At 46.3% G+C, this 27656-nt stretch overlaps 3 protein-coding genes across 3 annotated transcripts; 1 reads left to right on the top strand and 2 right to left on the bottom strand.

Moving 5' to 3' along the window:
• Nucleotides 1-3911: 3911 nt before the first annotated feature.
• Nucleotides 3912-5941, top strand: LOC124699349 (F-box/LRR-repeat protein 13-like). Its single transcript, XM_047231662.1, has 3 exons — nucleotides 3912-4919; nucleotides 5033-5176; nucleotides 5322-5941. The coding sequence occupies exons 1-3, from the start codon at nucleotides 3912-3914 to the stop codon at nucleotides 5694-5696; spliced, it is 1527 nt and encodes a 508-aa protein (XP_047087618.1). The 3' UTR covers nucleotides 5697-5941.
• A 1011-nt stretch (nucleotides 5942-6952) lies between these two features.
• LOC124699351 (peroxidase 4-like) lies at nucleotides 6953-8609 on the bottom strand. Its single transcript, XM_047231663.1, has 3 exons — nucleotides 8205-8609; nucleotides 7931-8096; nucleotides 6953-7344 (listed from the first exon to the last, which is right to left on the bottom strand). The coding sequence occupies exons 1-3, from the start codon at nucleotides 8607-8609 to the stop codon at nucleotides 6953-6955; spliced, it is 963 nt and encodes a 320-aa protein (XP_047087619.1).
• Nucleotides 8610-20630: 12021 nt separating this feature from the next.
• On the bottom strand, nucleotides 20631-22179 carry LOC124699352 (peroxidase 4-like). Its single transcript, XM_047231664.1, has 3 exons — nucleotides 21778-22179; nucleotides 21505-21670; nucleotides 20631-21187 (listed from the first exon to the last, which is right to left on the bottom strand). The coding sequence occupies exons 1-3, from the start codon at nucleotides 22177-22179 to the stop codon at nucleotides 20796-20798; spliced, it is 960 nt and encodes a 319-aa protein (XP_047087620.1). The 3' UTR covers nucleotides 20631-20795.
• Nucleotides 22180-27656: the final 5477 nt, after the last annotated feature.

The following is a 27656-nucleotide window of genomic DNA, read 5'->3' on the forward strand; positions in this document are numbered from 1 at the left end:
TAACATCCACAAAGAGGATGACATGATCCTTTTTGTGGAATTATGGATTAATAAAGACAACATTTGAATTTTATAGTATTAGAAATCATATTTGAACTATTCTTATTTTCAGATAGCTTTTTAGGGAGAATTCAGTTTTTTTTTAAAGAAGATTATGCAGAGATAGGAAGAACTGACTCAGTCACTGGTGGCCGTGACCGTGAGAGGGTTTTGGAGGAACATTTGGGGCGCGTTTGGTAGCCTGCATCAGTTTCCTACACCACTGGCGCAGTGGGAAGAAGTCCCATGCGCATTGCAGACGGGCCATGGGCCATAAAAGCCACGTTGTTTGGTGGCCTACACAGAGTTTTTTCGGCCCCGTCGAGATTTGGGCTTTGCCTGTTTGGTAGGTCGGTTTTCAGGCCTTGTAGCAGACCATAACGGCGGCCATGTGGTTTGGTTGCAACCCATAATCTGCTTCTGCTAACCTCTTCCCTGCAGTGGTGAGATTACCCGTGATCAACACAGAACAAAGAACACAATCAAAGTTCATGCAAACATAGCACTGATCATAGTTCAAACACGGTCACAGTTAACGACACAGAACGATCATAGTTCACGACACAACAGAGACGATCATAGTTCATCACACGATAGAAACATCAACTAGACACATACATGGTAGCAGCGACACAGAACCAGGTAAGCTTCAGACATGACTTTCGTAGACGACACACCTGGTGGCATCTCCATGGTAACGACACCTGATCATCACCTCAGAGTAGGTGTGGTCGAAGATGACCACACTTTAGTCGAAGGAGGACACCTTCTTGAAGATGAGGAACTAACCTACCTGCAGTTGATGAGCGACGGCAAAGCCCGCCCACCCCTGGTTGATGTATGCGTCACCACCTTCTCTCACCGTAGTCATCCTCCAGTTGCAGCTGGTGTTGGTGGTGACGATGATGTTCGAAAGGATTTCTCCGAACCACCTGACGAAGGTGGGCCTAAAGACGATGCGCAGGAACTGGTTTCGCCCTACGTCCGGTTGGAAGCAGCCGACGTTAGCCAACCTTCGCTTCTTCGATGGTCCCTCCTCGGGGATTTCAGTAGGTGACCCAAGCTTGAGCTTCTCATTCTATCACAAGAACACATGTCATTAGAGGTGTGCGTGCTCACAAGTATATAGATGAAAACGAACATTGAAAATATATGATGCCTCATACATTGGCTCACACGGCAGCTCAAGGGACTTACTAAGTCTAGTGTGCAAGTAATCACACACACCAGACTAAGTTTGAGGGCAACACCTTGCCTTCCAGTGTGCCATTGTTCAATCATTGGCCAATGTACTAGACAAACAAAATGAGGCCTCATATATTGGATCACACGGCATGCAAAGGGACTGTCCGCAAACTAATTCTAGTGTGCAAGTAATATGGCACACATGACTAAGTTTGAGGGAAGCACCCTGCCTTCTGTTGTGCCATAGTTAAATCATTGACCATTGCAGAACTGAAGAAGTACATACATGGAAAGCAAGTTAGCATAGGCCTCATATCAATCATCTCCTCACATTATGATTCCCGGTTACAATCATCGGCCTAGTTTAATCAGAAACAACACAATCTAGAACAAATAAGCGCGGCTCATTCCGCATAGCAATCTGAACATGCTAAACCCCAGCACAAAAAACCCTTCTCCTCTCTGCATGCACAGTAAAATCTGGCAGTTTCAGCAATCCACAGTCCGATCTAGGAAGGATCTACTGCGATTGGAGATTAGAGTAACAGATCTAAGCAAATCGAGAGCGTGAACAACAATAACTGGAAAAGAACATCAACCAATGGGGACGAACACCTTGCAAACATCAATCCGAACCCTATCCTAATGGAAACCCTAGCAGATCTAATGTGCATGTCATTGCAAATGCCTGAGAATGACATGTTATGGCAGAACGAGTACGAATGTGAGAAGGAGAGGTCGTTACCGCCATTGTTCAAACTGAGGACGAGCTCGAGGTCGCGGGCGAACTCGACATGCCGATGAAGACTGTGGAGGAGGCTGCGTCCGATGTCGCGGTGTTTCTCGCTAGCGTCTCCTCCTCCGGTACCGGTGTTCTTCCTTGCGGCGGTTTGGTGGATTCGTCGGCGGGAGGGGAACCGCCAAGTGATGTGACAGTTTCAAGGAAGTGAGAGTGCAGTCGCGAGTGAGAGGAAGGAGAGGGAAGCGGTGAGGCTAATTATGGCGCGTGCTTCCGAAGGGACGCAGCGTTTTCACCTCCCTTTCCCCACGCGTGCAGCCTTCTGGCCACTCTGGACGTTCCTCTAGGACCTGTCTCAGGGTGCTTTAAAACCCGGTTCCTGCAAGAACGTGACGGTCTACAGGCAACCAAACGGTCCATTCCAAGACCCAATCCATGCAAAAAAAAAACTTATCTACGGGCTACCAAACGCGCCTTTGGGCTCACTGGTTAGGGCTGGACAAAAAGCTCGAAACTCGGCGAGTTAAATGAGTGCTCGTTTCCTCGACTCGTTTGAGCTATTTTTTCTCGTTAAGGTTAACGAGCTAAACAATCGAGCCGACTATGTTCGTGAGCTACTCGTTAAGATCGGTAACAAGCTGGACTCACTAGTTTTGACTGAGAGTCACTTTAGTTATCTCAAATATTTGGCAGGAGGGGGCCAAGAAAAATAGTGTTCTTTAACCATGCTTGAAACTCCTACATTAGGATCTAAAAACCTATGCTTCCTCTCTTCCTCATCAGGCAATGTTTTCCATTGCCTCCTTAACGATCCTTAACGAGCTGCTCGCGAGCACTCGCAAGAACATAACGAGTCGAGCCGAACAATGATTTCAGCTCGTTATTCTTAACGAGCTTAACGATTCGAGCCTTAAGAGCATCTCCACTCGTGCCCCCGTCGAGGCCCCCGGCGAGCGTTTTTTCCATCCGGACGGCGTATTCGGCCCAGTCGCGCCCCCGGTTCCTCGTTTTCGTCCGGATTTGGCCCTTCATCCATCCGGCGAGCCCACGCCACCCCCGCCCCCCCGGGGAGCGCTCGGGGACTCCGGACGAGTGAAAAGCGGTGAAGGGCCTGATCTGTCGGTGACTCGACGCACGAACCCCACCGCCACGTCGCTCAAAATCTCCCCCACCCCTCGTATCTCTCGCCGCTGGCACCACCCCGCCGGATTGTTGCCCAGATTCCGCCGCCCCTCCTTCCCCACCTGCCTATATTCCGCCGTCTTTGGACGACGGCCTATCTGGCTGCTCTTCCGCCGGCCTGCTTGCTCCTCGTCGCTCGCAGCTCGGGTTGCCTCGACCACGCCCGTCAGGTGTTCGTCCATTTGCCTCGCCGGCCATGGACTCGAACGAAGAGGAGGAGCAGATGTTCGTCGAGCTTATGCAAGAAGAGATGGCAGCAGCCACCCAAAAATTGTGAAATTGTGTGCTTCATTTGTTTCAGCACTTGTTAAACATTGTACTGATTATCGCCGAATTTGTTTCAGCAATTTTCGTACTCTTGGTCGCCGAACTTGTTAAATTTTATGTTAAATTTGTTTGAAATATGTCAAATGGTCGAGGTTGGGGGTTTCCTGCCGGGGGGACGGCTGGAACTTCGGCGCTCCCCACGCCAAATCTTCCTCCAATCCGAACGAAAATTTCGCCGAATTTGGACGTGGGGAGCGCCAACGAGTGGGGATGCTCTAGATCACGAGAGCCGAGACTTAACGATCCGAGCAGCTCGCTAGTCACTGGTTTCTTCCTACAGCTCACAACATTTCTCATCCAGTAAGAAAAAAGCTCACACATTTTCCCTTTTCTTTCGCAGTTCCGCCGTTCCTGCTCCACTCCGCAGACACAGACAGCACGCGCCGCTCCAAACCCTCGTCGATCCCCACCGCAGCGCTTCCGGCGGCGGGCGGCGGCGATGGACACCCGAGTGCCTCCCCTTCCCATGGACCCTGGTTTTGCGGCTGACCTCCGCCGGCGCGGCAGTGACCCCAAGAAGGCGGAGAGGGTGTTCGCCCGCGTCATGTCCTACACCCACCACGCCCTGCCGGACCCGCCCGCCTCCGCCGACGCCAACCTCTGCGCCCTCCTCCCCCACGACGCCGTCGACCGCCTCAGCCGCCTCCCCGACCTGCTCCTCGGCAACATCGTCTCCCGCGTCCCCATCAAGGAGGCCGCGCGCACCGCCGCGCTCTCCCGCCGCTGGCGCGGGGTCTGGCGCTCCACCCCGCTCGTCCTCGTCGACTCCCAGGTCCTCCCCGCAGGCACCGAGGTCACGCGCGCCCACGCGCGCCGCGTCACCTCCGCCGTCTCCGGCGTCTTCGCCGCGCACCCGGGCCCCTTCCGCTGCGTCCACCTCACCAGCAGCTGCATGGAGGACTTCCACGGCCTGCTCGCGCGCTGGCTCCAGATCCTCGCCGACAAGGGCATCCAGGACCTCGTCCTCGTCAACCGCCCCTGGCCGCTCGACCTCGTCCTCCCCGCCACCTTCCTAGGCATGACCACCCTCACCAGCCTCTACCTCGGCCTCTGGAAGTTCCCCGACACGGCAGCCGTCCCCCGCGCCACCTGCTTCCCGAACCTCCGTGAGCTCGGCCTCTGCGTCGTCCTAATCGAGAGCAGGGATCTGGACTTCATCCTCGACAGGAGCCCCGTGCTTGAGAAGCTCTGCGTCCAAGGCAATCTCTTTAAGCTTAGCCTCCGCCTTGTCAGCCAAAGCCTCCGCTGCTTGCAGTTCATCGGCTGCTTCGTTGATGAAATTGCTGTGGTGCACGCCCCATCCCTTGAGCGACTCATCCACTCGTTAGGTTGGACCCGCGACGGGGTCTGCACCAAGGTGAAGATCGGCCATGCCCCCAAGCTGCACTCATTCGGATACTTGGATCCAGCAATTCATGTTCTAGAGGTCGGCAACATCGTCATCAAGGTGCCTGCCTCATATTCTCCATTTGCTCCATCTTACGTCGTCATACCTGAATGATTATGTGTGGTCTTTTTTCTCTTAATTAATAATCGGGTGCATTGAAACTGCAATTGCAGGCTGGGACAAATGCCACCCCAAGCACCATGGTACCAAGTGTGAAGATCCTGGCTCTGGAGTTTCGTTGTGGAGCCCGCAATGATGTCAAGATGATCCCGGCTATCCTCAGATGCTTTCCCAATGTCGAGACGCTCCACATCATGGTGAAGCCCCTTATATATGCTTCTTTTGCCATTCATTTGCGCTATATATCATGTACTTGCATCATATTGCCAAATTGCTGCTGTTACTGCATGATCCATAAATAGCTGAACAACTTCATGTGCACTAATTTAGTAATTTTTTCAGTCTCGAGAAACAGATCAATCCTCTAGCAAGCCCAACCCCAAGTTCTGGAATGAGTGTGGTACCATAGAATGCATCCGCTCGCGCATCAAGATGCTGGTTTTTTATGCTTATCGAGGGGATCGAAGCGAGCTTGCTTTCATCAAGTTTTTCCTTGGGAGCGCGTTGGTGCTGAAGAAGATTGCGATAGTTTTGGCCAATAATGTTTTCTCTTCGAAGGAGGAGGCGGATTCCAAAATGACGCCTCTGCGCACCATGAAACGGGCTAATGATGACTCCAAAATGCTGGTTACTGGCCGTGATCCTGATGGAGGTAACATTTGGAGCTTCAAGAGAGGATCTGATTTTTCTCTTGTTGACCCTTTCGAGAACTACTGAAGTCAAAGTTGCCTACAGATATCATCATGAGAAGTAAATTGCTCTGGAAGTTACTAATGTTCAGTAGTTGAAGTATCGTTATGGTTTCAGTTTCTGTTCTTGCAGATTAACCCATGCTCTTGTTTCTGCAACCATGATTAGCTTGAGTGCTGGATTTAGTAGTACCATGTTGGATGCAAATGACTACCTTTCTTTATGTGGTAAAACTCGCTGTTTTTTGGTTGGCACCATACTGAACCTGTGTTTCAATTGCTAGCTTTGTTCTGTTTACAATGGTGTTACGTTGCACAATTGTTACTGGACATTATGGGGATTGATGCTGGCGAGATTTGGTGATATCTGAGCTAATTCATGTTTTTTCGTACTGTGGTGACGTTTTCATCTAGACTTTACTTGGAATATTTGTTATTGTGCCATTCTCTGTTCTGATTTATGTGAGTAGATAGGCCAAGTCAACTACAGCTCTTTACAGTCTATCTGACTTCTTCAGCTGTGAAACGTTAATCATGATGTGCAAGGTAATCTGATTGTTTCGTCACGCGGTATGGCAGATGATCACTTGAGCCACATTTATATGAATAGTTGTACTGGTTAACAACTATGCTCTGTAGCATCTTTGATTGGTTATTGCTTCAATGCTAGCCTCTTCCCATTTGTTCCCAAATCTCCTCTACTCATAGACAAGCATTTGTTGTTCCAGACTCCAGAGTATACAAATACTAGTATTCTGGAGTGTCTGCTTATGTTATGACATTGGGTAACAGAACATTCATATTGTTCAAGGTGTTTATTATGCCACTACACTATTGACATTGCTTGGTTTCGTGAGAGTATGTCAGTTTGTTTCTATTTTTGTGTGCAGATTTTCCTCATGCTGTAGTGTCTTCGTTTTGTTCACACTGTTCATACAAATGATTGGCATAAAAGTGTACTAACTTTTATGCCAATCATTTCTAAATTGTATAATTCCTTGACTGAGATCTGAGTCTTCTCGAGAAAGAAAAAATAATTCAGGGAACCGCTGGGATAAAGCATTATCAGCCAGTTATCTGTCCGAAACACCGTTGCACGGGTAATAATTCATGGGTTGGCCGTAGACCATTTATTATTCAAACTGAGTACTAGTACATTGGTTTCACAACCCCACAGAAACTAGATTTAGAGAGGGACATACCGAGTCTATGAGCTGCTTGCTAGATACTAGTACTACTACGGATCTAACAACTGTTGTGCAGAAATTCTAGCATCTTGGTGGTTTAGTTCATCCTCCTGCAGTTCTTCCTGATCTGCCCGTTCGACCCCGTCAGTGGGGCAACATCCCCCATCTTGATCATTCCTACCACGAAGTCCTTGAAGAAGGCTTCCTGGCTGCTGACGTATGACCGGACCTGCGCGTCGGCGGCGCCCCCGTTGAAGAGCTCCTGATCGGAGTGCAGGAGGGCCCTTTTCTGCACAAGGTTCTTGTAGTAGGCGTTCTCGAAGACGGTCGGAGTCTGCAGGTCCAGCGGCACCAGGTTGTTGTCACCGGAGCCGGTGGTGCGAGGGCAGTTTGACTGGCGGCTTCTCGCGAAGCCAGCGTCGATGTTGGTGTCGTTGTAGATGTGGCCCCTGAAGTTGGTGCAGCGCGCTAGGCCGATGGTGTGTGCTCCTGGAACAAGGTAGTAGGTCAGGTCAGGTTATTTTCTCATTCCTTCGGTAGAAATAGCTCACCAACTAGCATAGTACGTTGTTTATTACTACTACTAGTAACCAGGGAACATAGTATGTAAAACTCCTAGACTTTTTGCAGACTTGCAAAGCAAGCCGGCCAGGAGGTAAGGTCAATGGTAAATTGGTAATTAGTCACCAACTTACGAAGTCATCACCTGTAAACTATCTTTGTTTAACCTGTCCTGAGAAAACGTCCTATGCTGAAGTTTTGAGCTTAATTTGGAGTCAAAACTTAGCTATCAGTCCCTTTGTTTGACACCAGCTGTTTTTCAGTTACTAAATCTACCTACTACTCTTTGAAAGTAACACTGAAGCAATCAACTTTTCTACACAAAAGGAAAACATTTCCTTATCACGAATCGGAATGTTGGTTAAAGATTGGAACATTCTTTCATGATGGAGTGAGAACGAGAATAGCTCGATTTTAATTATTAATTTATTATCTGGAAAAGTAAGTTAATGCAAGATGTTGATAATTTTGATTGGCGCTTAATCAGTAGGTGCATTTGCATGTGTATATGTACCTGAGAGTGCGACCATGTCCTTCTGTGAGAGCCCCTTGGCGGCAAAGAGTGAGGTAAGGTTGGCGAGCCCCGACGTCGGCGGGGGAATGTCATTGTTGGCGCCGTTCAAGCTCGCCGTCGTTGAGTCCCTTCTCCCCACCTTCACCTCCCAGCTCGGGCCACCCAGCTGCACGCACGTACACACATTATATTCACAGGAGGTTCAGTTCAAAAACAACGTACGTATTATCCAGTTGCCAAGCACGACCGGCTTTGGATTGCATTATTCACTTACGGCGACGACGCTCTCCTCGGCGGCGACGGCGAGCACGTCGGCGCAGGAGACGACGCCAGGGCACGTCTTCTCGACGGCGGCCTTGATGGCATCGATGACGTCGAAGCCCCTGGCGGAGTTCTTGTTGGGCACGGCGTTCTTCTCGCCCTGGATGCCCGGGGAGTCGTCAAGCAGGAGCGAGGCGTCGCAGCCCTGGACGAAGCAGTCGTGGAAGAAGAGGCGGAGAATGGAGGCGCCCACGCGCCGCTCCCTAGCGATCGCCGGGCGCAGCGCCGACCGCACGGCGGTGAGCATGTTCGGGCAAGAGTTGGAGTAGAAGCCCGTCGACAGCTGCGCCGACGCGCCGCCGGCGATGGCAAGCGCGAGGACGAGCGAGAGGACGATCGCGGTGGCGCGCCCTGCCATGATGGAACCACAGTGGTGTGTTAACTTGCTTGGCTAGATAGTGCCTCGAGCTAGCTTGTTTGCTGGATGGGAATGGGATGATCTATTCTAACGCGGCCGGGTACGTATTTATAGGGATCAAAAGCTCGCTGCGGATGCCATGATTATAGCTGTATGCCATCAAATATGATAAGATTACATCATCGTCTTCACCTACTCCGGTCGACTTTGAGTTGGGGTTGAACAGGCGAGTTGGAATCGCGCGTTTCACACCAGGCCGAGGTGTGCCATGCATCCTTCTAGAGTTCTAGTATAGTTGTATATGTAACTATGCGACGAACGTTCCTGTGAATAAAGGAACAGTTCTGGGTTGGGTCTGGGGAGTGAGAAAGTTATGCTAGCTGCCGACACTGTGCGGTTCGAACGACACGGTTAAGCAAGCAAAGACATGTCATGGCTGCCTGCAATGCATGCATGCATTGCTCCGGCCGTCTCCTTCATGTTGCTTTCCTTGGCTATCGGAGGAACTAGGAGCCACTGGCCAGCTGCTTTCCGCTACCCATTGTTTTGTCAGGAGTAAATTCCAGTTTTTACTCCCTAGTTTGACAACTTTGACAATAATTACCCCATTTAGTAAACTTGTGTCAGTTTTTACCCCTTCTAATTTTTTTTGAGCGTTTCGACGATTGGTTCCTGATTGTAAGGTACATCTTAGCATGCCACATTACGGTTTGTTTGTTCTTTTGTTTCTTTTAGAAACCATCATGAATGGGATTAACCATTTTTTTATTGAACCAACCTGATCGCATATCGCACTCTTAAGCCAGCCGAAATCCTAGTGCTATGTCAAACAGAACACCGAGCATAATCCCTTGACCTGTTAAGCAAAATCCCTTCAATTTGTTCTTATTCAAACCACAACTAGCAGCACTATGGTTCTACCATGCTCACCGGCTCCGCAAGTTCTTCTTGTACCGCAGATTATAGAGCACTAGCAACTCATGTTCACGCAAAAGCTGCCCGTTGTCGGCATTGAGAAAAACTCTTACATCTCACGGCATGTTGCCGTCTTGGTCACGGACTTTGATTCGAACACTTGCAGGCAAAACCCTTCTGCCACAATTGATAAAAATAATCATGGCCGATTCATCTATTTTGGATCCAACAATCCAAGTAAACTCAACCAACTACGAGATAAATGAAGAGAAATGAAGGGGGAAAACCGAGCAGTAAATCACACAAGAGAAGGGAGAGGTTTTTGTACTACCTGACGACAGGCTGTTAGAGGGGTAAAAGTTGGCACAACTTTTGCTAAATGGGATAATTAGAAGGAAAACTTGCTAATGGGGTAATTTGCGTGAAAAATGTGAAATTAGGGGGGTAAAACTGGAATTTACTCTTTTGTCAGCTACGGAGTACTACACTAATCTTTTAGGGTGGTTTAATTAAAAAACTCTTTCAGTTTTGCTAATTATCAATTAAGTTGGAGCTAATTCGACATCATAACTACCGGACTTGAATCGTGGTTCATATGCCATATAAGTTGCAAATGGAGTTTCATTTCACTTCAGTCGCCGCATTTTTTTTGCTAGTGGGTTGCAACTCACATTTTCAGTAGTGGGGGTTTTAGCCGAGATTTTTAAGTCGCAAATACAGTTAAAATATAGTCACACATTAAAAGTTGTTTATATGGTGTAAAATCGTGATAATAACATCATCTAACCGAGAATTAAGCTAATTCTTATCCAACAAACGTAAACGGTTGATTTACCGTCAAGATAGGCATGTAGCTACTAGCTACTGGTAAGTAATATGGAGCCGACTATCCTCCTCAATCTTCTCCTCCTTTTCAAGTTTCGAGGCTAGATGGACCGGGTCCATGCATGGTCATCGTAGAAACTGGGGTCATGCATGGCGGGCCGGGGTCATGGACTCATGCATGGTCAAAATATTTATATATCGGATTTAAAAAATGATATATCTACATCTACAGCATGGACAGTGCAACCCTGAATTATCATCTCAAGGTAGTATATGCTAGCTAGCTCACGCACACCAGCAACTTTTGTCTTCTTTACTAGCCTAGCCTGTACATCAGGTCCATTTCACCATTGGTAAACTATGCAGGTGACCTACCTAATATTATTACTGCTACGCTTTTTCTTGAAAGAAGTTTCTTCGTTATTAGTATTATATATCGCAAGATTGATTTTTTAGGTATTGTTTGGTCAAAGTTGAGACTGGAGAGAGTATGGTTCCTCTCAGGCACTGTTCACACATAACACCAATCGCTTAATCATCTTGAACCTGACCATATATATCGACCCAAGCGTTTTTTTTTTTTGAAAAGGAGTGTGACCCAACGAAATTAGTAATAATAATCGATGGAGAGGGGATTTCATAATGTTCCCGATTCTTGGATGATACTGTATATCATATACTTTTGCATTTAAATGTCTTGTTTAATGTTGATAATGCTTGTGCACGCCTTCGCCATGCTCTTGGAAAAAAGAAGGGTAATGCTTGTTCGATAAAGTAATAAGATGGCGCGAGTTTTTTGGGGTCAGAAGAGAGAGAGAATAGTGGCGTGGCCCGTGGGAAGTGTCTTTGAAAGGGATCAATCGAGAAGCTTTCAAGGTAGCGGAATTTAGACTAGTCACAATGCATAGTATCATATAGAAGTATCATGTGTATGATACTACTATATGTTATTATGTCCACAATGCATGGTATCATATGCTAGTATCATAATCTTCTTATATTAATTGATTTGTAGAATCTCAATGCAAATATATGTACAAGATTTGTTTGGCATTAAATTTTCTAGTACTACGTGCTATGATACGGTATGTACCTATGATACTACTATCATCTCTCTCATCTTTAATTGCATTGCCACATCAGCTTTTTGCATGCATGTGATGCATGATACTACCTATGATACTCCCATTGTGAGTAGTCTTAGTGGCGGTACAGATATGGAGATGCTAGTAATTAACATGCACTTGTGAATAAGAATTGAAACTGCTGATCATGGATCACTTGGTTTTAGTGACTCGCGGTCGTCGAAAAGATACGGCGCTTAATTTGGACCAAGAAGTTAACCTAAAGTGGCAACGCAAATTCATGCAAGTGACGAGCTTTACGGCTGGACTCGAGTCAAAAGAAATTCAATGCTGGTAGCCGAATGTGAATTGCGACTTTTGGATCCGACCGCACCGCAATCGCTGGAGGTTTGGCAGCCCTAAAATGCTGGTCCTTCACGCACGCATGCATGGCAGGGAATGGGCAGGCATCAGCAAACTACTGCTGTGCAAATACGTGTAGAACTCCCATGTATTTTATACTAGTATTCTCTATGTTTCATATTAGTTACGGCAAACATGGTTGTATCTATACACAAAATATATGTAGATATATCTAAATTAGCGACAACTAGTGTCGAAATCAAAATGAGACGGTTGACGTGCGGATGAGTATAGAAGAACGAGTCCATGGTCGAACTTGCTTTGGCAGCGGAACTCCAACATCAGTCCAATAGCAACAACTCCGCTGAAGTATCAAAACGCTGCTGCAGTGCAGCTCTACTTTTCTGACCACACGGAACGAAAATTCAACGACCATATATATATGTCTAGCCATCTAGGTAGTTCTCTGATACTAGTCACAATGCATAGTATCATATATAGAAGTATCATGCGTATGATACTACTACATGTTACTATCTCCATAATGCATGGTATCATATACTAATATCATAGTCTCCATGTATTAATTGTTTTGTAGAATCTCAATTCAAATATATGTACAAGATTTACTTGATATTAATTTTTTTAGTAGTATGTGCTATGATACAGTATCTACCTATGATACTAGTACCCTCTCTCTCATCCTTAATTGCACTGCCACATCAGCATTTTGCATGCATGGAATGCATGATACTACCTATGATACTCCCATTGTGGGTAGTCTGAAGATTCTATGAGTTGACTGTCGACCGCCGTGGATAAGTTTTCTATTTTGTTTGCCAGTGTGCGATGATCATTAGCACAATGTACAGAAGATTGATTGAGAGCTCATATATAGCTAAGGACAGTTCTCATATATAATGGAACAGCTATCTGAGGAGTTCCTGATCGAACTAAATCAGACGACAATATCAGTAAATAATTTTTTTATATATGGGATTAACATGAGTCTTGTCTGATTGTATGAGTGAGGGAATGCGTGATGGGCTATTTCTCTGAATTATATTAGTTGGAGTGATAAGTGTTCCGTGGACAAAATCTGTTTTGTCTTCAGTTGGAGGGATGAGAACAAACATCGATAACTATCTCAGGTGGCAAGAGATGAAGCAAGTGATCGATGTCAAAAGTGACTGCAATTTAAAACAACAAAACACTGTATTAGAAGAAGTGCTAATTAACCGACCTCAGGATAAATATTTGTAGAAACACTGAGAATTTCTGCCTATCTATTTGACTCCTTCGACCCAGCATGACATTGGGCCCGCTCATGAGAAACCATTTCAATGCGTCTGAATGAACAATCAGCGTTTTGAGAATTAACCTGTGGTTGAATGGTTAGGAGGGTAGTGGCACCCCCAACCCACCAGAGTTCAAATCCCAGATTTGACACTTTGGTGTCTTATAAAGGCGGAATATTCTTCAGTGGGAGGCGACGTTCTTGTCGACAGCGAGGCGTCTGTGGTGACTTCGTCAATCTCAAGACCCACCGGATCAGTTCTTCGACGCAGTCTCTTGGAGGTGCTCATAGGAGTAGGGTGTTCATGCGTGTGTACATAGGGGTGGATGCAGAGGCGGAGCTACACCCTGGGCAACAAGGGCCACGGCCCGGGGCGTAGCAGATATTCTGGCCTACTACGTATTTAGATTTCCACTTGGCCTGGGTTGCAGCCATGTACTCAGTCGGCCCATCTTCTCATATAGAAACGAAACTAGCGAGCAGACATTACGCTCGAACCCTGGCTCTGGCTCGTTGTGGCATGACGCGCGCCGCCACACGCCCTGACACTCCTCGTTGCTGCCTCGCCGGCAGGCCGAGTTCCAGCCGCCCCTAGCCTAGCAGTCTCCAGGCGCGCCATCCTTTTTCATTGCAGCGCCGCTCCCCTCTCAGCTGCTGGCTTGTTCTGTTGCCTAGTGCCGCTGCTGATGCAACCCTCTGTGCGACCGTCGACCGGCGCCGGCCGAGTGTTGCTGTGCTGCGACTCTGCCTCTTCCAGTCCAAGACTCCAGGCTCCACTGCAGTGTAATATGCGTGTATCTTTTTTTCCCAAGCAGGTAATATGTGTGTTTGTCCAGAATGTGTGATCGCTTTATTTATTTCACACCAATATTGTTACTTATTGAATAAATTAATTCATCGATTTAACAACTTCGGTAATCGATTTTTCAGTTTTAGAATACACTATGAAGAGATTTTACCTCAACACTCCACCAATCGGTGAATTCCTAAAACGAAGAAACTCAAGAACTACCCAAACTATACAAGTTGAGTTTGAATTATATGTGTCATTCCATGAGTTTCTTTAGGAGCTTTTGCACTTAATTTTTTTTGGCCCGGGGCTTGCTCCAATCCTGGCTCCGCCACTTGGTGGATGTGTACGCGTATGTGTGAGCGTCTTTAATTGTACTGTGTTTCGCAAAAAAGAACAATCAACTTTTTTAAAACAATCTAGTGCAAGACCGGTAGTATTTTAAAAGTACCAATCCCGATGGTTTTAAGTATTTTTTGCTGATTGTGATTTTTTTAAAATGTTCTCTATCATTCTTACTCTTGTGACAGGATAGATCAAGTTGAAAACAGTAGATCTGAATCTCTAGCACTATGTCTACTAGTACATGCACATACGCCTACGTCAGGGTTCGGTATGAAGAACTAATTCTTTTACTATACATACACACTTGGATAAGTTGCAGCTCTATGGAGAGAGACAAGACATAATATGTTTTTGGAGCTTACGGTAGAGATATAGTTTCACTTATATTTTTTCTCGGAAAAGAAAGTAAGACTCTGTCTTCTACATCAATCGATGCGCACAACTATTTTATTGTTGAGTTTAGACCTTTATTGCTGAGTAGTAGAACTTATAGACCATCTAGGGTATCTACGCATCATCTAGATTTTTAATATGAAGGTAGGTAGCTTGACTGAAGATATCCTATGCAACCGTCTGTAGATAAATGCACATAAAAGACCCCATGTGGATGTAGCCTTGTGAATAATCTGCTGAAAATGAACACCTCCTGTCTTCTTAAAAGAAATATGATTTGTACAATTCAATATAGACCAAACTAAAGCACACGAGTATAGAACAAACCTTGGCTGAAATGACACGTCAAACACGGTTTACCCAACTATTAATATGCAAGCGTGTGCGATTGGCCTGTACTACACACGGTTAATGTTTCCGTGTGCAATACCCCCTCCCCCCCCCCGCCGGTACGCACACAGTTTGATATAGCGAAGTGTCTTACCTATGTCATTGCAAAGGACTATTTCCAAAATCGCGTGTGTGTATGGATACGATGTCGCAAATGATTTATGTGTTCAATCGTTGGTGTATGTTGAAACCATTGCATATGCTTCATTAGTTTAATCGTGTGAGAAAGAGATACCGGCATTCAAATTTGAACTTCTCAAATATAAATCCATGCAGCATTATAACAAGCAGATACACTCATATTTACCCAAAAGCAAGCATGAACCATATTTTTGCTAATGTTTCCAGGGGCATAGGTTGACTCTCCATCTTAATAATTGTATTTTCCACAAACTTGTTGGGTTCAGCTTTGTTGAGCATCCCATAAATTCAGCCATGCGTGTATAAACATAATAGCAACATTATATCCCACATTCTTCAATTGTACGGTCTTCCTTGAAGTGACATCTAGATTCACGTATGAACACCGTGAATAGAAGAAGTCCTTGCGACCTGATAAGAAGAGTACATGAAAATATCATAACATGCGTGCCTATTGGCTCCTGTGTCTATCTAGCATTCAAGAGGATGACATACCAAAAGGATATTAGGGAAAATATGTTGTCGCTTGTCATAGTGATAAGGGAGGCTAGGAGACCAATGATCAGTATCACGACAACCGTGGCAAGCCCTTTCATTCTCGTCATTATTCTCATTGAAGCTGGTTCAGTGTGATTACTTTTTTTTTGCCATAAAGCTTCTGTTTGTCTATAGATTTGTTCTTGTTCTTAAAAGTGCGGGGTTGGATGTTTTCTTGTGTATCAAATTGGCAATAGAACTTTCCTCAAATCCTCGAGCATGTGCGTCCTTTGCTCTCGCATTTTCTTCCGCATGAAGAGACCCAATAAGACCCATAACGAAAAACTCTTGTTTCTTATGATTTAGAGAATTAGCAAAATTCCTCCACAAGGGAGGATGCTTGGCAACAATGCCCCCGAAAACAAACTTGTCTGGTAAGGTACATTTCAATGTTCGAGTTCCTTGAAAATTGATTGTATCTCGTAAGCTTGCTCAACGAAGGAGCTCTTATCAACCATCTTATAGTCATAGTATTGCTCCATAAGACCATAACATACAATTCACTACCTATGCGTCCGAGACCGCAAACTTTGCCTCGAGCGCATCCCACACATCATTTACATTATGAAATAACATATACGGGTCAACAATGTTGTCCCCAAGAACACTGAAAAGGATCACCATAAATATGGTATCGGCTTTCTGAAAAGCTTCCTGATGTGCAACAAAAAGCTCTCCGTGAGGTTTGCCACGAGTGGCGTTGTAAAAGTTTAGGTTCTGAAACACAGAACTGTCGTGCGCCATCTCTAATAGTGCATACCATCAAAAGGAGGCGGCGTTGTAGCCACGGCAAGGCCACTTGAATTTGCTTGCCTATAATTAGTTTTTTCAATTTTCAAAATATAACAAAACTACCATATGATTTAATCCAAATAAATATCTTATAAAGCACGATTATATGAACACTACTGAACTAATCATGCAGACTAGCAAAGCAGATGAAAAATTGCACTTAAACATGATAAACCGATCACATGTACTCCAAATGCAAGAACAATAAACTGTAGCAAGATTTGAAAGAGAAAACATATGATAATGTATGGTGCACCCTGAGCAATGTCAGTGTTCACATCAATGTTGACACCCATCTCAATGTCGCTGAAAAGGTTGTTGACGTCCGGAAAGAAATCGCCGTTGGGGAAGTCATCGTCGAATGACGTTGTGTTGCATGTAATCCCGCTAGAGAGCTCTCCAAAAACCTGATAGCCCCTCTCTCGTATAGGTCTACGAGAGGCGGGGTTCCAGAGACCTACTTTTCTCATTTCCGCAACCTGCGGCGCGGCAAGGTGGGCATCGTTGGAGGAGGAGTGCGCGAGGGCAACGTCTCTTCTCACACCTTACTATCTAGTGAAACACCCTCCTATATAAGGAGGCCCAACTCTCTCTCTCTCTCTCCCTCTCTCAACTTGGAATGTGGAATCAAAGCTTAGTCCCACCCCTTGCCATGCATGAATGGACTAATGAGAAATTCAGAATTAGCATTGACTATGGTTTAAATCCTAACAGCAAATTCCAACATGTACTTGAAACAAAAAAATCAAGTCTACTATAGGGCAAACTTAGCGTCCTTGCCAAGGCTTGCCAGCAACTCGACACCTGACGGCATCAGATATTTTACAATGATTTTGCCAGAGAATAATAGTAATATCTTATCAGAATTGCTAGTTCTTAGTTAGCTAAGAGCAAACTTAATTCTTATTCAACCAGAACCACGCTAGTGGAAAAAGGGGCTTAGTCTCGGTTGGTAAGGGCCTTTAGCCCCGATTTCCGGCTGGGACTACGGAATCGGGACTAAAGCCCCCTCCTCTTTAGTTTCAGTTGTGTTACGAACCCGGACTAAAGGCCCTCCAAGTGGGCTACGGGCGCGCGCCGGAGCGGAGGACCTTTAGTCCCAGTTTGTAACACCAACTGGGACTTAAGGCCTCCACGGTGATTTATTTTCATAAAATTTTGTTTCTAATTTTTTCCTTGTTTTTTCTCAAATTTCTAGTATTTTATTTATTTGACTAGTTTAGTCTCTAACTACATTTAATCTCTAGTCAAATTACTTACGCATGGTCAAACTTTCCGATCCCGTTCCGCTTCCAAGTGCTTTGCGCGCATGTTATTGATATTAGTACCATATCAATCCTATTAACCTGGTGCACATGATGTCACACTTATTTATTGTCTCAATTTCAGATAATTCTTTTAATAAACAAAATAATGATGTAATAATTCTTTAAAAATTTAAAAGTTATTTTTTTGCAAAACCTAAAACCTAATTTTTTAAAAATTTCCCTTTGGTAGTTCGAGAATCTAAAAATTGGCTAACCGGGTAATCCCGATTGAATTTGGATGTTACTTTTCGCGTTGATACATTTTTATATATTAATTTTTTTTTGAATTCATATGCATAAGATATTGCCATTTTATCGAAAATACCTTTTTTGCAAAATAATTCAAAATTCATGTTTAGTATTTTTCATAATAACTGGATCACCTAAGCTACATGCATATAAAAGGATTTTTAATTTTTAATTTTCTATTATTTTCTTTTGTATTTTACAAAGCTAAAAAAGACGATCCACTAGGGGGTGGTGTGGAGCCCAAAAACCCCAGAAAACTTTTAGTCTGGGTTGGTGTCTCCAATCGAGACTAAAGGGTAGATATTTAGTCCCGATTCGAGACATCAACCGAGACTAAAGAGGCTCGCATCAGCGGGGCATGGCGCAACCAATTTAGTCCTGGTTGGTGTCTCCAACCGGGATTAAAGGTCCCGTTACGAACCGAGACTAAAACTTTTTGGCATCCTAGCGATTCGAACCGGCACAAATGCTCACATTAATCCGAGTTCGTAATGTGACCGGGACTAATGCCCCGGGCAGCTCCGAACGAAAGCTCTCGTTTTCTACTAGTGCCAACAGACTTGCATCACAATTTTAGCATGATATGAGTTGCAATTCTAAGTTGCAACTGTGTTTTTTAGTTGTAAGTGGGGTTGTAACGAAGATTTTTTAGTTGCAATTAGGATTTTTCAATTGTAAGTCCAGCTGAGATTTTTCCAGTTACAAATTGAGTTGCAACTATAATTTTTTTAATTGCATTTTTTCGATAAAGGGAATATATGTATATCAGAGCATACCAATTACACCCAACCTCTGCAAGAACTGAACGCCCTAATGGCAGTGCGGATGCACATAACCAAAAAAGAAAAAATAAACTAAGAAATAAAAGTCTCGCCACAACATTCTAGCCCTAGCAACAACAATACAACCACCACTAGGATAACACCTGAACTTCAGGATCTTCAAAAGCGACGCCCTCCAAGAAGGAAACGGTGCACCAGTGCCGTGGTCGCCCAATCAAAGATCTTAGGCTTTCACCCTGAACATAGTCCGTGCTTTTAAAACAATGTCTTCAACAAGGTCATTGCCAGACACAACCAATTAAGGTCATACCTTGGATTTTCATCCTGAAAGGCAAGGTACTGAACTTCACCCGTGCTTCCGCCCCCACTTTCATACTGCTGCAAGCCCTGGACACCAAGCAAGTTCCTCAATAACGCATAGACTTAGACCTCAATTGCTAGTACTCTAAATCCGACCATCATGATATTCTCCACCTTTTACTTCACCCTTGACCAAAATGTCGCTAGATGGCAAGAAAGAACAGAGCTTCGCCGCTCCCTCCGAAACCAAACGATCGAAATAAACGCATGGGTGCACACGAACGAATACCACCATGTCCAGCAAACTCCAGACAATATGTGCACTGTTACATTTGCCGGTGGTGCCTTCCGGAACTCAACACCCTGGCCATATCAAGAAGGACATGCCTCAGGTAGGTCTTCATCTTCACACAAGAGAAACCCTAGGACCACCACCTTTATTCAGGTCATGCCCCAACACCGCCGACCATCCCAGGCCAACCGAAGCAACGCAGAGACACCAGGCGTAGATCACCCACTCCTTGGAAACGCCCTACAGCCAACCGGCCCTCCACCATAGGTAGATGGGATCACGGAGAGGGCAAGGAGAAGAAACTTAGGGTTTGGACCCAATCAGCCCGTCCCCCTGCACCTCTGTCGCCGCCGTAGTCCGCCGCCGGAGGCAACCACCACCGCCACCATCAGGAAGTCTTCCACAGACAAGCCCCGGCCTGCTCGAACCCATAGTCCTAGCTGAACCCAACTGTGGAGGGGCGCCGAGAGTCAGAGTTGAGCCGCCGCTGGCGCCCGCTGCGGCCGTCACGGGAACCCACGCCGGACCAGACCTCCCGATGATGCCCCTCCGCCATGGAGGAAGAAGGGCCCCGCCCCTCCTCTGTGACGCGGGAGAGGAAGATCCGCCGCCGCCGGCGTCGCCTGGGCTTCGCCCACCGACCCCTACCGGCGGCGGCGACGGAAGGAGGGGCGAAGAAGGTATGAGGCGGCCGGCGGCTGGGGCGCCCCGTCGCCCTCGCGGGGCGAGAGGGGCGGAGGAGGGTTCAGAGGGTATGATGCTTTCGCTCACAACAAACTATTAGATAATTTGGCCATTTTTAAATTGCATATCAGTTATGAGAATGATATCAAACACAGTTCAAAAAAAAGAGAATGATATCGAACAATTCTGGATCGACCGAAACTAGTCACACCCATATCTTATGCACCTTGACTTGTTTGTCAATGCTTCACAACGTAGCTTTCAGCTGGGGCCGCCACATTACAATGCATATTTGTAGAGTTTGTGGCTTGTGAGTTAGACAACGACATCTACTATTGCTCTTACTTGATTGTTCACCTAGCTAGTTAGCAGGTAGGGTTTGGCTGTGCGCCTGTGCCAACTAAAATAAGACAAACCGGCAGTTCGTTGGGAAAATGAAGTTGGAAAACAACGATCTTGGAGTCTATAACGCTAGGAGGGCGTGATCGATGATTAAAGTTCACTGAATGCATAAATATATAGATTAGATTAGAGAACGTTACACATGCAGTACATACTGTGTGAACGTCATACACTGGTTTCACAATTGCAGCATCGGAATTGAAAGAGGGGGCTACTGAGTTTTACGAGCTGCTTGTAGACATGGGATCAATCAAACACATCCTATATTCTAGGGATTCCACAGTTGTTGCCAATAAAGTGGAGAATGTGACGAGTGTTTTAGTTCATCCTCCTGCAGTTCTTCCTGATCTGCCCACTGGACCCTGTCAGCGGGGCAACATCCCCCATCTTGATCATTCCCACCACGAAGTCCTTGAAGAAGGCTTCCTGGCTGCTGACGTATGACCGGACCTGCGCATCGGCGGCGCCACCGTTGAAGAGCTCCTGGTCTGAGTGTAGGAGGGCCCTCTTCTGGACGAGGTTCTTGTAGTAGGCGTTCTCAAAGACGGCCGGGGTCTGCAGGTCCAGTGGTGCCAGGTTGTTATCGCCGGAGCCGGTGGCGCGAGGGCAGTTTGATTGGCGGCTTTTCGCGAAGCCGGCGTCGATGTCGGTGTCGTTGTAGATGTGGTCCCTGAAGTTGGTGCAGCGTGCTAGGCCGATCGTGTGTGCTCCTGGAACAGGCAAGGTCAATGGTAATTAGTCACCAACTTTGGAACTTATCACCTGTAAACTACTGTACCATTTTTGTTTAACCCGGTGAAACGTCTTATGCAGACGTTTTGAGCTTTGCAGTCAAAACTTATAGCTATCAGTCCCGCTGGTTTGATACCAGCTGCTTTTTCAACTTCAAAAGCTACCTAATCCACTTAGAAATTTAACAGTTTGTGGATCGTCGATGTTAATTAGTTATACTGTACTTGTATTTATTTTCTTGGAAAAGCTTAAGTTCGATTGGCGATTAATCTGTAGAAAGTGCATTTGCGCATACCTGAGAGCGCGACCATGTCCTTCTGGGAGAGCCCCTTGGCGGCGAAGAGGGAGGTGAGGTTGGCAAGCCCCGAAGTCGGCGGGGGGATGTCGTTGTTGGCGCCGCTGAAGCTCGCCGTGGTGGAGTCCCTCCGCCCCATCTTCACCTCCCAGCTCGGACCACCCAGCTGCACGGAAACATGTCACAGTTTAGTTAGCTTCAGTTCTAAGTGCACGTCGTACGTACCACGGATAGATATATGGGTCGACGTGTGTCTGGCTGTCTGCTACTTACAAAGACGACGCTCTCCTCAGCAGCGACGGCGAGCACGTCGGCGCAGGAGACGACGCCAGGGCAGGCCTTCTCGACGGCGGCCTTGACGGCGTCGATGACCTCAAACCCTCTGGCCGAGTTCTTGTTGGGCGCGGCGTTCTTCTCGCCCTGCATGCCCGGCGCGTCGTCCAGCAGCAGCGAGGCGTCGCAGCCCTGCACGAAGCAGTCGTGGAAGAAGAGGCGGACGATGGAGGCGCCCACGCGCCGTTCCCTGGCTATCGCCGGGTGCAGCGCCGACCGCACGGCGGTGAGCATGTCCGGGCACGAGTAGGAGTAGAAGCCCGTGGACAGCTGGGCCGACGCGCCGCCGGCGATGACCAGCGCGAGGACGAGTGAGAAGAGCACAACGGCGCGCGCTGCCATGATGTAATCACAATGTGGTGCGTTGGCTAGCTAGCTGGGTAGATAGTGCCTTGAGCTTGTTTTCTGGATGAGACGATGGAACGCGGGCATCAGGTATTTATAGGAGGAAAAGCGGTCACGGTGTACATCGGCCATGATTATAGTACAGCTAGTATGCCATTAATTAAAGATGATTAGATTGCATCATCATCTTCACCTACTCCGGTGGACTTTGAGTTCGAGTTGAACCGGGGGAGTTGGAATCGCGCGTTTCACACCAGGGCCAGATGTGCAAAAAGGAACAGTTTTGGGCCTGGGGAGTGAGAAAAGCTAGCTGCCGACACTGTGCGCTCTAGAACGACACGGTTAAGCAAGCAAAGCCTTGTCGCATGCATGGCTCCGTCTCCTTCATGTTACTTTCCTTGGCTACGGGGGAACCGCCAGCAACTGGCCACCTGCCTTCCCCTACATACAATTTTGTTAGCTAATATTTTTATCTAAATTCAGATAAATGTATAACATCTTTTTATGGATGGAGCAAGTATTACTGACGAGAGGGCTTCTCGACAATGCCCACCATGAGGGACTTAGGGTTGATGGAATCCTGCATGTTAGCGCAAGACATCGGATACCAAACGAACAGAAGGCGAGATTTACCTAGATTAGGGACCCTCGATGAGGTAAAACACTTACTCATGCTTGTCTGATCTTGATTTATCGATGAAAAAGGTTACAATTGGGCAGCCGATAGACTGCGTTGTGGTGAACTCACCGAAAGACGAGGTTTCTAGGGTTTGGTGTATGCGGGATTGTGTAGATTGATTTCCATGTCTTCCGGCAGGCCCTCTCCTGGCCTTTATATAGGAGGCCAGGTCCCGAGAGTCCTGCTCGGATTTAACTCTGTTACAATGAGATCTAATATATCCCTTCCTTATTTGACATTTCCTTCCCCTGTCCATCAAGAATTCATCTCCTTCTACATTTCCTCCATCGCAACCGACGTAGTGGCCCATCTTGGGCTGCGGTGATCTTCATGGATCCCTTGTTAGGCCAAAGGAGGTAGACCAATGTTGGGTACCCAAAGGGTATTGCCCACATCAGTAACCCTCGAGTGACTAGCCGAAACAAAACTTCGGGCAGGGACTAAAGGTGTCTTCATCCGAACGTCATAGTCAGTCGAAGAAGGTTGAATCTTGTGCTTGATGTAAAATTAAAATCGCCTGTTATCGGGTGCGCGAACAGCACTCCCGATGAAAGTAGCCCCCGAATATATAGGTGGATGCTTGCAACCGTGCGTAGATTCAAGTTGTACCACTCGAAGATCATGATGTTGATGTCGATATTTTTGTTAGCTACTGACAATTTTGTTAGCTAATATTTCCTCTGTTTCGTAATTCTTGTCTTAATTCTAGTTCATATTTAAACTGCAACCACCACAAAAACTATGGTATAGAGGAAGTACCCCGGAGCTCTACCTCGCCCCCGCAAGCTCCGCCAGTTTTCTTCCATTCAGAAATGCAGTAATGTAGCTCGGATGCTTGCATATAGAAATGATTGCGATCTCGTTGATGAGCATATTCGCATGGGTGAATCCACCTATCTTGAAGCAATGCACATGTTTTGCAAAGCGGTGGTGTCAGTGTTTGGCGAGCACTACTTGAGAATGTAAAATGTTGAGGACACAACTAGGCTCATGGCTATTAGCAATTAAAGTGGCTTTCTTGGAATGCTTGAAAGCATCAATTGCATGCCTCTCTTTTTACTTGGAAGGATAGTACAAAGAGAATGTTGAAGGTTGCAGCGTTATTCTTGAAGCAATGGCATCTCAAGGTGTTTGGATCTTCCCCTCTTTCTTCTGCATCGAAGGTTCTCAAAATAATATGAACGTGTTATGATACGTCTCAAACGTATCTATAATTTTTGATGTTCCATGTTTGCTTTACACCAATTTATATATGTTTTGCTCACACTTCGTTGCACTTTTATATATTTTTCGGCACTAACCTATTAACAAGATGCCACAGTGTCAGTTCCCTGTTTTCTGCTATTTTTTATTTCAGAAAAGTTGTACAGGAAATATTCTCGGAATTGGACGAAACAAAAGCCGAAGTAAGGATTTCTCCGTAACGAAGACTGAGTTCAGAGGGGAGTCGAAGGGGGGCAGCAGGGCGGCCACGCCAGCCCTAGGCGCGGCTTGACCCTGGCCTGCGCCTAGGGGTGGTCTGGGCCACCCTGGCCTCCACCGACATCGCCCCTCCGCCTATTTAAGCACGATCTCGGGAAAACCTTGAATACCCGAATCTCCATCCTCGAAAAGTTCCGTCGCGGCCGCCATCGCAGAACCCATCTCGGGAGGGTTCTGAAGCTCTTCCCGGCACCCTGCTGGAGGGAGAGATCATCGCTGGAGGCATCTACATCACAATGCCCGCCTCCGAAGTTATGCGTGAGTAGTTCATCCCTGGACTATGGGTCCATAGCAGTAGCTAGATGGTTGTATTCTTCAATTTTTGTCTCATGTTTAGATCTTGTGAGCTACCCTACATGATTAAGATCATACTTATGTAATGCTACATGTTGTGTTTGCTGGCATCCGATGAATATTGTATACTATGTTTAGGCCGATTATATATTCATGTCATATGTTATCTGTGATCTTGCATGCTCTCCGTTGCTAGTAGATACTCTGGCCAAGTAGATGCTTGTGACTCCAAGAGTGGATATTTATGCTCGATAGTAGGTTCATGCCTCTAGTTTTCTGGAAGAGTGACAATAACTTGTAAGATTGTAGATGTGTTGTTGCTACTAGGGAGAAAACAATAATATTTTATCCAAGGGTAATTCTATTGTTTACTTTATACACATTGCTTAATGCGATAATCTGTTGCCTGCAACTTAATACTGAAAAGGGTTCGAACGATAACCGAGAAGTGGATTATTAGTCATAGACGCACTTGGATTACGGTATATGTATTATATTGTAATGCCCAAACAAATCTCATAGTAATCATCTTGTCATGTATGGTTGATATTATATCAATTGCCCAGCTGTAATTTGTTCACCCAACATGTTATTTATCTTTATGGAGAGACACCTCTAGTGAACTGTGGACCCCGGTCCTTTCCTTTACACTGATAAATTCAACCACTGCAATCATGCTCTATTACTTACTGCAAGCTCTGTTCACTTTAATTACTGCAAACATCTCTTTTCACTCGATTCGTCTATTTCTTTGTGTTCAGCAAATCGGTGAGATTGATAACCTCACTGTAAGTTGGGGCAAAGTATTTTGGTTGTGTTGTGTGCATGTTCCATGTTGTTGCTGACGCCGGTAGTGCGCCCTACCACTAGTCAGCTAGCAACACCTTCAGAAGTTACGCATTTCTCCTACTGGTCGATTAAATCTTGGTTTCTTATTGAGGAAAAACTTGCTGATGTGCTCATCATACCTTTCTATTGGGGTTCCCCAACGGTGTGCAATCTGCGCTCATCATGCTTTAACGCTCTCCGGTTTTTCTTCAGGCTTGTTGAAGGTAAGACACTCGAGTGCAACATTGAGTTCAATAACCACGCCAACAAAAAATGGTACTACCTTGCAGATAGTATCTATCCAGTTGTATGTATGGTACACATTTGCGAATCCATTCTAAGAACCCTAGAATCAAAAATAAAATGTTATACAGCAGATCAAAAAGCTTGTACAAAGGATGTGGAGTGGGCAACTAATGTCCAGTAAGCTCGCCGGGCTTTCGTTTGGCACCTTGTAAGAATATAAAGTTTGAACACAGTGTAGAAGTGATAACTGCTCATGTGATCAAGCAAAACATGATTGTGGAGGATGAATGCAAGGGAGCCCGTCAACTTGGAGGGTGGGACTTTTGGAGGCCTTTGATTGTGCATGCACGAATTCACCGCCATATTCGTCACCATGCTACTCAAGAAAACTCCAAATTGATTTGGTTGAGCACATGTGAAACCGTGGAGAAAACCAATAAACCCATTTGATTGTGTGGACCATGTCTTTAAATTATCAGATTCTTCTGTGTAATTTAAATTTTATTTTGTGAACTATGTCTTTAAATTATGCAATTTATTTATGTGCTTTTGATGGCAAGTGGGTAAGAAATAGACAAGAATGGGCACAAAATATTAAAAAAGGAAAATCTGGTGCGTGGATAGGATTTGGGTGCGCCGATAGGAGCACTTTGGCGTCCGCACACTAAATCGCACAAATGTTGTCCACAGGGATAAAAACAGACAAAAGATTATCGCCGAGATGCTCTAAAAGCATCTCTAACAGATGCAAAATCAACTTGGTGATGTAAAACCGCTTTTACATCACATTTGACCAAAAATGCCTCTTAATAGATAACCTTGACCCATTTGGTAATGAAAATTGCTTAGGTCCTCTTGTATATTTTAACTAACTGACCCAAATATACATCACCAAAAGTGGTGATGTATATTTGTTCCAGGCGTGGCACGTAGCCCAATGGTTACACCAAAATTGCCCCCGCGCCTCTTCCTCATACCTGACCACATGCGCCTGCAGCCTCGCCCCCTCCCACCGTCGTCCCCACCACTGATCGTCGTGAACCCACTAGATCCACCGCCGCTGAAGCCCGCCACACCATTCCCCACCGATTCACATGGATTCCTGGTTGATTCACCGCCATGCCTTCGCACCGCTGCCGAACCCCTCCACATGGTTCCCCCGCCTCCTCACGCGGATTACTGGCTGATTCGGTATCGCGCCGCAGCCGAAGCCTGCCGAGCGGTTCCCCCGCCTCGTCTTGCAGACTCTCGGTTGATTCGCCGCCCCTCCACCTCGGGATGTCGCTGCCCCATCACTGTAGGTCTTCGACGGGTTTTCACGGCATGAGGCGTCGGTACTCTAGACGTTTCTCCACGGAGATAACCTTGGGCGGTGTCCGTTGGTGGCTCCTGACATTCTCGTCGCCGGAGCTCGGCGCGAGCGCCTACGAATTCAACGATTGGATGTTCCGCCGGCCTCGCGCCAAGATGAACTTCCATGACATGGATAGCCTCTAGGAGACCGAGTTCCTCTCTCCCCAGGTGCACATGGTCACCCGCGAGAAGGAGAAGGAGAATCTCCTTGTCTTCTTGCAAATTAGGGAGCACGAGGCCGACAAGGAGGCAATGGCGAAGATTCTTCGTGATCACCCCGAGCTCATTCAGGTCGAGTTCAAGTACTTCACGGTGAGGGAGAATACCAGGAAGGAGGAAGAGGCTGCAACAACGGCGACTGAGGCTAGCCCCTCTACCATCGACCTCTTGTCGGGCTCCTCCTCCGAGTTAGACTCGGACTTTTGGAACAACCTCAGCAGCTCCGACATTGACGACTAGGCGTGAACTCCCCTCCACCATCGATGTTTATTTATTTTTCGAGTTTTAGGGCCAAACTATCTATCGTAGTGTCGAAATTTGGGGTTCAAGTGTATGTCGAATTTTAGCTTTTTCTACTGTCGATGTCGAATTT

Source organism: Lolium rigidum, chromosome 3, assembly GCF_022539505.1.
Source record: "Lolium rigidum isolate FL_2022 chromosome 3, APGP_CSIRO_Lrig_0.1, whole genome shotgun sequence".
NCBI classification, from domain to species: domain Eukaryota; kingdom Viridiplantae; phylum Streptophyta; class Magnoliopsida; order Poales; family Poaceae; genus Lolium; species Lolium rigidum.